Source organism: Lolium rigidum, chromosome 4 (genome assembly GCF_022539505.1).
Source record: "Lolium rigidum isolate FL_2022 chromosome 4, APGP_CSIRO_Lrig_0.1, whole genome shotgun sequence".
Classification (NCBI taxonomy): domain Eukaryota; kingdom Viridiplantae; phylum Streptophyta; class Magnoliopsida; order Poales; family Poaceae; genus Lolium; species Lolium rigidum.
Window position 1 is genome coordinate 97,549,485 of NC_061511.1, and position 10,475 is coordinate 97,559,959.

General features: G+C 48.6%; 1 protein-coding gene across 1 annotated transcript; it reads left to right on the forward strand.

Annotated features, from left to right (window-relative positions):
- The first annotated feature begins 4,740 nt into the window (after positions 1 to 4,740).
- On the forward strand, positions 4,741 to 8,305 carry LOC124708655 (tRNA (guanine(26)-N(2))-dimethyltransferase-like). Its single transcript, XM_047240327.1, has 6 exons — positions 4,741 to 5,369; positions 6,132 to 6,332; positions 6,427 to 6,529; positions 6,836 to 7,039; positions 7,166 to 7,228; positions 7,717 to 8,305. The coding sequence occupies exons 1-6, from the start codon at positions 4,771 to 4,773 to the stop codon at positions 7,822 to 7,824; spliced, it is 1,278 nt and encodes a 425-aa protein (XP_047096283.1). The 5' UTR covers positions 4,741 to 4,770; the 3' UTR covers positions 7,825 to 8,305.
- Positions 8,306 to 10,475: the final 2,170 nt, after the last annotated feature.

Genomic DNA, 10,475 nt, shown 5'->3' on the forward strand with positions numbered 1-10,475 from the left:
GAAAAAGACATACTCCGTAGATGTTGTAAGAGCATCTCTAGCAGAGCCCGAAAAAACGCAAACCGAAAAGAAAGAATTTAGTCTCCCGAAAACGAGAGTTTGTCCGTTTTTGGCAGTGGCGCAGAACCGTAAAGATGAACTGAAAACATGAAATTAGAAATCTTGCGGGAGAATTCATCGATGAACACATATAGATGATAGTTGTTGCTCCGATTGAGCACCAAACTTTACATAATTCAAACTAATAACCTAAATTAACTAATATCCGCAGCAGCGCGATCTAATTTTGCCCAAAAATCGGCCAGGCGGCCTCTACGCGCGACGACGGCGGTGGTGGCGGTGGAAGGCGAGGCGGCGGACGCTTGGAGCTCCTAGTCGTCGTCGAGCTCGACGATCTCCTGCTGGAAGCGGCGGGCGCGTTCTTCACGGCGCGCCGCCTCGTATTCCTAGACCTGCCGGACGGCGTCGGCCTCCTCGCGGCGCCAGCGTCGACGGGCCTCCGCGGCGGACACGGCCGCCACCTGAGCGACGACCGCCTCCTCCTCCTCCTCGTCGTGAACATAGTCCTCGGCGGACACGACCGTCGCCGCCGTATGCGCGACGACAGCCAGCTCCGCCTCCTCCTCTTCTTCTTCTTCCTCGTCCTCCTCCTCCTCCTCCGACTCTTCCTCCTCCGACTCTTCCTCTTCCTCCTCCGACTCGGACCAACGGAGGCGTCGTGAACCGCCGGTGGAGGACCCCTCGCCTCCTAGCGTGTACTTGGCGAGCTTCCCCGGGGGCGTGAGCCCCCTGTTAGTCCACCGGCGGGCGCTGCGCTTGCGCGCGCCCTCTGAGCGGACCCATTTCCGCCGCTCCTCCTCGGTGCGGAATACGGGCGGACGCGGCGGCGACTCCCCGCCGCCCAATCCCGCGGGCTGGGCTGCCAGCACCTCCACGGGAGGCCATCGCGCGGCGGAGGGTGGAGGTGCGGTGGCTGGCTGCGCGTGAATTGCTCGTCGGAGCGGGGGTCTGGCGGCGGCGGAGGGAGAGGAGACGGTGGAGGGGAGTAGGGTTTGCGAACCGAACTCCCCTCCGCGATCCCTTTTAATAGGGGCCGTGCGGGGAAATGTTCGGGCCCCTGAACTCCGTATTCGGGCTGGCCCATGTTTTCGGTCACTGATCGGCGCGCGTTTTGGCCCGACCCCGTACATCCGCCGAAAAAGTTCGGTTCCGACGGGATTTACGGGCTCTGTTAGAGTTGCTCTAAGAGAGAACTAATGATCTCCCAACCATTTGCAAGGAAAAGTATTAGCTGCGGAATGCGCCCCCATGTGTACGAACTCCATGTGAGGTAGACATTTGGTCCCATTTCTTCAATTTCTTCTTTAGATAAAGTATATAGCAATGTCTGCCCAAGGTGCACTACGAGTAGATAAAGGAGGATATAGTTTGTGGCGGTTCAAACATGGCTTAGCTCTCGGAAAATTTCACATCAGCACATGGAACTTGACATCATGCTTCATACTTCGCCAAAAGAAATGGTCCTTCAGCACACTCCCAATTTTCTTGGCAGTAGAAGGTTCCATAAGAGCATTTCTAGCAAAGCCCGTAAAAACGTGAACCGAAAAACATGAGTTTGGTGAAAATGGCATGCGCAGAACAGAGCGGCAGGCGCAGAACAGAGCTCGTAACGAGAATATTCTGTTTTTTAGTTTCGGTTTACGGTCTCTGTTTTGCGCATGTGGGTTCCGAACCCGTAAAGGCAGGGTTTTTCATAGAATTCATATGCAACACATACAACAATCTATCATAATTAATCAAATAATCATCAAAATTAGTACAACACATAGATAATTGTCTGAACCAAATTATTATAACAGTTTTGGGAAAATTGAACAAATGTAAAATGTCTCAACCAAATTACAACAACGTCGGGAAAATTGGACAAATGCACAAATGTCTCAACAATGATACATGTGACAAACAAATCAATGGAATGGTAGGATCAAAGGCGACGACCATGTCGCTGCCAGTGGTGCATCTTCAGATCATAGACGAGCTGAACATGGGTATTGGCATTCTCAATTTTCCGATGTGTTTCAAGGAAAACTTCAATGCGACCCGATTGCGTTGGGGTTCCACTCGGGTGCCAACATTGTCATAGAAGCAGGGCAATCTCAACTCTCTTTCATCCTCGATGATCATGTTGTGAAGAATCACACAACATGTCATGATGTTGACAAGGGTTTTCTTGTCCCAAATCGGGCTGGGCCACGAACAGTATCAAACCTTGCTTGCAAAACACCAAAAGCTCTCTCAATGTCCTTGCGAGCTGCTTCTTGAGCCTTGGCAAATTCAGCTTCTATTCTATCTTGGGGATCCTTGACAGACTTAACAAAAGTTGCCCAATTCGGATAGATGCAGTCGGCTAGGTAATATCCCATTGTGTACTCATTGTTCATGACCTTGTAGTTGCAAGTGGGTGCTTCCCCATTTGCTAATTTGGCAAACAAAGAAGACCTTTGCAGCACGTTGATGTCATTGAGTGTCCCCGGCAAACCAAAAAAACAGTGTCAAATCCACAAATCTTGTGATGCAACGGCCTCAAGTACAATGGTTGCATCTTTGCTCTTGCCACAGTATGCGGCCATGCCATGCCTTTGGATAATTCTTCCATGTCCAATGCATACAATCAAGACTACCAATCTTGCCACAGTACTGGCCATGCCATGCCTTTGGATAATTCTTCCATGTCCAATGCATACAATCAAGACTACCAAGCATGCCAGGCCAACCTCTTTTCTCATTTATCTCCATCAACAGTTTGGTGTCATCCTCATTGGGAGCTCGGAGATACGTTGGCCCAAACAACTTGATAATCATGCGAGCAAACTTGCGGACTGACTCCGTGGTAGTATCTTCACCAATTCGAAGATACTCGTCGGTGTAATCCGCAGGGATGCCATACGCAATGATACTCATGGAAGCATAGATCTTTTGGAAAGCGCTGAAACCCATCACCCCGGCGGCATTCCTACGTTGCTTGAAGTAATTCGAATTGGCTTCGCATGCCTTGACGATTCGGACGAACAAGCTACGCCGCATGCGATACCTCCTACGGAACAGATGGGGAGGATAGGTAGGTACCTCGGCGAAGTAGTCCTCCATCAGCTGCTCGTGGCCGAGGAGGCGATTCCGCTGGATGTGGTTCCGGCCGAACACGGAGCCGCGCCTCCGATTCAGCAGCTTCGCGCGGTCTCCAGGTCCTTGACGGAGAGGAGGAGCATGGTGGCCTCCATCTCGTCGTCTTGGAGCAGCTCGTCAAGATCGGAATCATCGGAGCTCGACGAATCCGACAGATCGAACTCGTCGCCCGAGCTCATCCTCGATTCGGACGGAGCGGCGGCGGCGGCGGTGGGGGCGGCAGCCGGAGTTGGGCGAGGAACAACGGGCGAGGTGCGGGGCGACCGACGCTACCTCCGGGATGCGGGGCTCGGGCGAATCGGGCGGGGCGGCGGCGGCGGAGCGTGGTGGCGGCGCGGGGAAGAAGCCAGCGAGCAGTTGCGTCAGCTGAAATTTCAGCGCGCCATAGATAGAGATCGAGCGTTCGGTTCGCTCGATCGGCCCCTACAAATACAGGCCGTTTTGAGTTTTCGGTCTCGGCCCGAAAAAGGTTTCTCGGTTTTGGCCCTTTTACGGTCACTGATCGGCGCCAAATTTCAGCCCGAACCCGTAAACTGTTGGTTATTTTTCGGTTTTGGCCCATTTACGGACTCTGTTAGAGATGCTCTAAGGCCTTCGTCATGCTCTTTCTGCAATAGTAGTAAACAAAGAGTGCAATCTAGAATGCATATAATACAATCCCGAAACAAGAATCCATCATTCATATGTAACTTTTCTAGTCCCTTTCCCTCGTTGCATTTAGTTCTAGCATATAATTATTTATAATTTGGAATCCAATAATTTAGCATCTAGCTGTGAAAGTAAAACACGACATCTGAAAGAAGCATCAACACAAACATTATCCCTCTCCTTGTACTTGAAAATGCGAGAAACATATTATATGAATTTATACTATTTTGCATGCCTACGGTAGTATGGTCCAGTTTTGACTCCTAAGACGCTTCAAAGATTCACGGTCAAAATATATCACAACTTCTTTTGGCCATCAAGAATGTTGTCATGTTTCCGAAAATCTCACCACAAGTGCATACAATTATTTGTCGTAAACAAAACAATTAAAAGTTGAACCACTTAGCTTCTCACTAAAGTATGAGGATCAAGTTCAATTTCAAGAGTGTGACCAAAGTTAGGTAGTGCGAGCAATGGTGCAGATGTCAACTTAGCATTTAGCTTCGAGAAGGCCTTCACTCGTGTGTTGCCCCACTTAAAGAGAACTTATTTCTTCGTTAGCTCGTTCATTGGGGTAGCAATGATGTCGAAGTCCTTCACAAACCGACAAATCTTTCGCACTGGGCTTACATTCTGTGGGTTGTAAACAACATTACAAAGGCTAATCGGGCATAGATCTTTAAGCCCTTCTAGGTTCTGCACCTTCGGAATGAGTATGATAATGGTGTCATTTTATCCCTCTGGAATATCGCCGCCTTGCAACACTTGCAAAACCGTCTTCCGGTGAGAGTATGAGACGCACTTGCATTGGTACAACACCACTCTACACTGATCTTGAAACCTCCAAATAGAGAACTTAACCTTTATATTCTGAAAATAAGGAAAACAAAACCGGGAAGCAGGGTTAGGAAAAGGTGAACCCAATCCGAACGCGCTACCATGGCGTCCGCCTCCGCCACTGTCTCCATCCACCGAACTGCCTTCTCCCCTCCGTTCCAGTTCCAACCCGGTTGGCGCGCCCCCCTGCCGCTCCGCTGCACGCATTCCGAGCGCGGCGTCTCCTTCGACCCTGGGTCCGCCTTCTACCGCAGCGACAGCGCCCCGGGACGCGACCTCGCCGTCCTCGCCGCCACCCTCCACCGCCAGCGCCGCCTCCACCCCTCCTCCCCTTTCCTATGCCTCGACGTCATGTGCGGCTCCGGCATCCGCGCGCTCCGCTACCTCGCGCAGGCCGGCGCCGATTTCGTCTGGGCCAATGACGCCTCCGACGCGCTCCGCCCCGTCGTTGTTGCCAACCTCTCTCGCTTCGAGTTGCCGCCCTCACACGGCCAAAGGAGGTGGGTGGTGTCGCACCTCGATGCCTCCCGGCTGCTCGCCGAGAGGTACCTCCGCCGCGAGTACTTCGACGTCATCGACGTGGACTCCTTCGGCAGCGAGGCCGAGTACATACGGGCGGCCTTCTTGTCGCTCAAGATTGGGGGCCTTGCCTACCTGACGTCCACCGATTGGCGTTCGGCGAGAGGCTATGGTGGCAAATGGTGAGTTCTTGATTGATTTATGCATCTCACGCATCTTATCTTAGGTTTGTCATGCATTTGAGTTTGTTAGATATTTCGGCATTGCTCAATTGTGTTAGGTTGTGTTGAAGTGCTTGTTTAGGAAACTAGTGACATTATCAATTGCTTGTTTTATATGACTTTTATGATTTCCTGGTAAATTAGATTACCAACAATGAACACAAATAAAACAACTTATGTGTGGAAAGAGCGCATAGGAGAATTTTCAATTGGGAGCGTCTTACTTATCTGTAGGCATATCTAACCTTCCAGAGCACCAACCCAGCTGGCCTGTGTGCCGTGCCAGTGGGCTCACGAGTTTAACATTCAGGGCAAGTAGTCCGCATGCGGGCTTTTCCTCTACGGGTTGTGGGTATGTCCCTTAACATACCCCTCCTAGCTTTGTATCTAGACTTTCTTCGCATGTAATATGAATAGGCAGAGCTCCGGCCGGTTTTTCCTGAAAAAAAAAATACTACCTCCGTTTCAAAATAAGTTTAGCTTTCTAAAAAAAGGGCTTATATTTCGGAACAGAGGTAATATTGTTGAACTCTCACGTTATGTATATCACAGTTTCATTAGTGTGTTAAGCATCTTGACACTACTATTGTTATAGTTTCTTCTTTTTGTACTGTAAATTGGGATAATTTTGCTTTCTATATGCTATGGCATTATATTTTCTTCTCTATAGATGAAACCAGTTCTGTTTCTTCATATCAGCCCCATAACATTGTTTTGTCTTAGCTCATTGTCTTCATATGGAGCATATATTCGTCCAGTGCCATATCCGAATGAGATCGGTTTGCGAATGCTTATAGGTGGTGCTGCACGTGAAGCAGCTATGTTGGGATTTCACATAAAACCGGTATTCTCTTATTATGCGTCCCATGGTCCTATTTATCGAGCAATGGTGCAATTATGCCATGGAAAAGAAGATGATATCAGGTGAACTCAGTGCGATTTTATTTCCAGATATCTTACAGCTAATTAGTAGATATAACGGAATGCCAAGTTACTGATATCCCTTCTATTCTGGCAGTAATTATTATGGTTTCATTTGTCATTGCAAGAGTTGTGGCCAGACTCAGACTTTTGGATTTGATGAACTGGGGCAGATTTCCTGTGGATGTGCAGACAGAGCAGTAGGTACATCGAATCATGCAGCGCTAGTAAATAACAATAAAATTGTCATAGTCAAACTAATGACTACTTTTTCTGTGTGATTTGTTTTACTGAAATCAATCTTAGGATTTGGGAGTCCTTTCCCTTTATATCTTTTATACCTTTTCTTGCATTGACAGAAAAGATATATGATTTGAAGCTGATCAGTCTCTTGTTTAATTTTTTTCTACTTCTCAGTTTCTACATAAGTCACTTCATCGGCCCATGGTTAGCGCCAGGTACTTGAGCTATTACAACAAGTTTGTGATTGTTATTTTATTTTACAGGATGCCACTTCCATCACAGTTGTAGGCCCACTCTGGACAGGTCCTCTCCATGATGCCTCTTCCATCACTGAAATGCTCAACTTGGCTGTAGAATGGGGATGGGCATACACAAGTGAGAATGGCATCATCCTACAAAAACTTCTTGACACCATGATTGAGGAGAGCGACCCACGGTTGCCACCTGGATACATCAGACATGATGAGGTTTGTCTTGCAGTTACATATTTATTTATCACAATAATGTATTGGTGTTGACTTCTTTTTTATCAAATGTACAGTAGAAATACCATTGTTGACTTCAGTAATTCTAAATTTGTTATGCAATTTTAGATCGCCTGCCGAGCAAAAGTTAACTCTCCGCCACTCGGTACCTTGATCAGTTCACTGCGGAAGGTATTTAACTGTTGTATTTGTTGCATCAATGTATGAATAATTTAACCACCAAAATCGTAGTAATGACTAGGGTGCAGTTTTATTAAGTGAAATTGACTTCATTCAGTTCTTACATGGCAAAACTACCTCCTTAAAACAAGGCTTATATATTTAGACAAAAGGCAACGTCGTGTAAGTTTGACCAATCTTACAGACAAAAGTATAAGTATGTACAATATATAATAAATATACCATGACAACATATTGTACGGTGGATCTATTGATATTGATTTGCTATTCTAGAAGTTCGTATTTTTGTTTATATGATTGGTCAAATTTACAACAGGTTGACTTTTGACTAAACATATATGCCTTGTAACTGAGGGAGTAATTGTCATTTCCTTTGTAAGAACCAGTAGGTAGTTCAAGAACTTTTTATTAACCGTTTCATTATTTAGATAAATGGATATTGACTCTTGGATATCTTATCATGATCTGAATGTGAGTAGGAAGGCTATGCTGCTTGTCGATCTCATATAGGTGCCAACGCAATCAAGACCAACTGTCCCATCAGCTCTTGCATCGAGATCGCACGGGAGATCCGAAATACGCGATGACCACCAACTATATCATCTGCTAGGCCCAGAAGATCTGTGATGTTGAACAATAACATTGTGGCTTTGCGATGAGTAGTAACCGTTCCAAGGTTCCAAGCGAACATGGATTCCAAACCGGAGGAGAGTTTCCAGTAGGTGATAATTGGAACACATGTTCTGCAGTGCAGGAGCAGCAAATTTTGCTCTGCGTCACTGCGTGTTTGTATCTCGTTGTCTCGCGTGCTATTATGTCAAAATTGCCACCAAGGAGCATATGTGCCCGGTTGAAACAGTTTTTTCCTTTTCGAATTCAAAGCTTTATAAATTAGTTGATAGGATTACAATCACTCCGAAGAATGTCATGTAAAAATGCTACGACTATTCTCTTCCTATTAGAACTAGCGGTTGATCCAAAGACATCTCTTCCTATTAGAACTAGCCTGTCTAGCACATAAGTTGGCAGCCTGGTTAGCGTCTCGCCCCACAAAAACTATGCTACGACTAGTAAAAGCTCCTCTCATTTCTCCTGGCATATTGGAGAAATTTCTGAATTGTCTTGATCTTCACTATTGTCAATACTTGATCACCCTTTTCCCACCACTTTCTATGATGATGGACGGGTACCGAAAGTCCGTCGCAAGACACAATCCTTCTCTAATGGCATACTGTATGCTTCCATCACTATAGCAGTAGCTGCATATTCAAACCAACGAGCTTGCACTGTGATAAGCTTGCCTTGATTACCAGGGACCACCAGACCTAGCTTCAACAAAACTAGTGTCGGTATTGATTTTCAGGTGATCATGATAAGGAAGTCCCCACTTCACTTTCACTCGAGGTTTGCTTGTCTTTTTTTGCGCCTGATTATTGACAAATCAAAGGAAGTTTCAATGACGCATCGTATTGATTCCTTGATCGATCTCTGCCCTTCTCCATGGCGACGATTAGTACACTCCGTCCAGATTTTTTTTAGATAAAGGAAATATATTAATATCAAAAGATATCAATTACACCCAGCCTCTGCAATAACGTCCCACCCTAATGATAGGACGGATGCACACAACTAAAAAAGAGTAAAGAAAACTAAGGAAAAAAAAGTCCCGCTATAGCCTTCTAGACCGCAACAACAATACAACCACCACCGTGACAACACATGAAGTACATACTCTCCAAAAGCGACGCCTCCAAGAAGGGAACAGTGCACCAACACCATCGTCGCCCGACCAAAGGTCTTAGAGCATCTCCAGTCGCGTCCCCCAAACCGTCCCCCAAAGCGATTTGGGGCGCGCCGGACAAAAAAAGCGTTCCAGCCGCGTCCCCCAAAGCCCATTTTTGTCCGGCGCGCCCCGATACGGTGTCCGGCGCCCCGAGCCCGTCCCCGTCCCACGGGGACGCTCCGGGGACGCCGGACACAACGAAAAGCGAGGCGGGCTCCCACATGTCGGCGACTATTTGCATAAACCGTTGGTTCGCGCCTCTTTCTCGTCGCTCCTTCCTTCCAGCGCCTCCCACCCCACCGCCGCCGCTGGATTTCCCGGCCGTTTGGGCGTCCGATCCGTGCCGCGAGTCGGCACCGTTGTCGCGGCCGGGGCTCCCGCCGGTCGTGCCGCCGCCGCCGCGTCGCCGCCGCCTCCCGAACGCGCGCGTCAAATCCGCCCCACCTCCGCGCACGGAAGGTGCTCGACGACTTGCCGTGCAGGCGCGATTGGTCGCCGTTTGTTGCGTCGTCTGCCTCGGCGCAATTTTAACCATTGATTTTGCTTTAGCCATGGACAGCCGACGATGAGATGGTTGCCCCGCCGCTGGAGGACGAGCAAGCGTTCGACGACGACCCGCGGGAGCATTTGCCGATCATCGCGTCCCTCCGGGACATGCTTGACGCCGAGGCGGAGAAGAGGAAGAGGCCGCGCCGCGGAGGATCAAGGCCGGGAAGAAGGAAGTCGAAGCCCCGGCAGAGGATGGAGGGGCATGCCATGCCGCACAACGACTACTTTGCCGACGGGGCAACACATGCCGACAATTTTCGGCGCCGGCACAGGATGAGCAAGGGCCTCGTTCATGAATATCCTCCACGGCGTTCGAGAGTTCGACCCCTACTTCAAGCTCAAGCTCGACGCCGTAGGCGTTCTCGGGTTCTCATCCATTCGAAGTGCATCGCCGCCATGAGGATGCTTGCATACGGAGCACCCGCCGATACACAGGACGACTACCTTCGCATGAGTGAGTCTACCGCCATTGAGTGCATGTACAAGTTTTGCCGAGCTGTGGTGGGAAAGTTTGGCAAATACTACTTGAGAGGGCCAACCGAGGAAGAGACTCGCAAGGATCATGGCACAAAATGCTGCCAGAGGATTTCCCGGAATGCTTGGAAGCATCGATTGCATGCATCGGGCATGGAAGAACTGCCCGTTTGCTTGGCAAGGTATATACAAAGGGCGTCATGGATATTGCGGTGTGGTGCTTGAAGCCGTGGCAGATTATGACCCCTGGATTTGGCATTCTTTTTTTGGCATGGCGGGATCACACAATGACATCAACGTGTTGCAGCGGTCTCCGGTGTTCAGCAGGCTAGTGGAAGGGCATGCTCCACCATGCAACTATGAGATCAATGGCCACCAATATACCAAAGGCTATTATCTAGCCGATGGTATATATCCAAAATGGGCCACTTT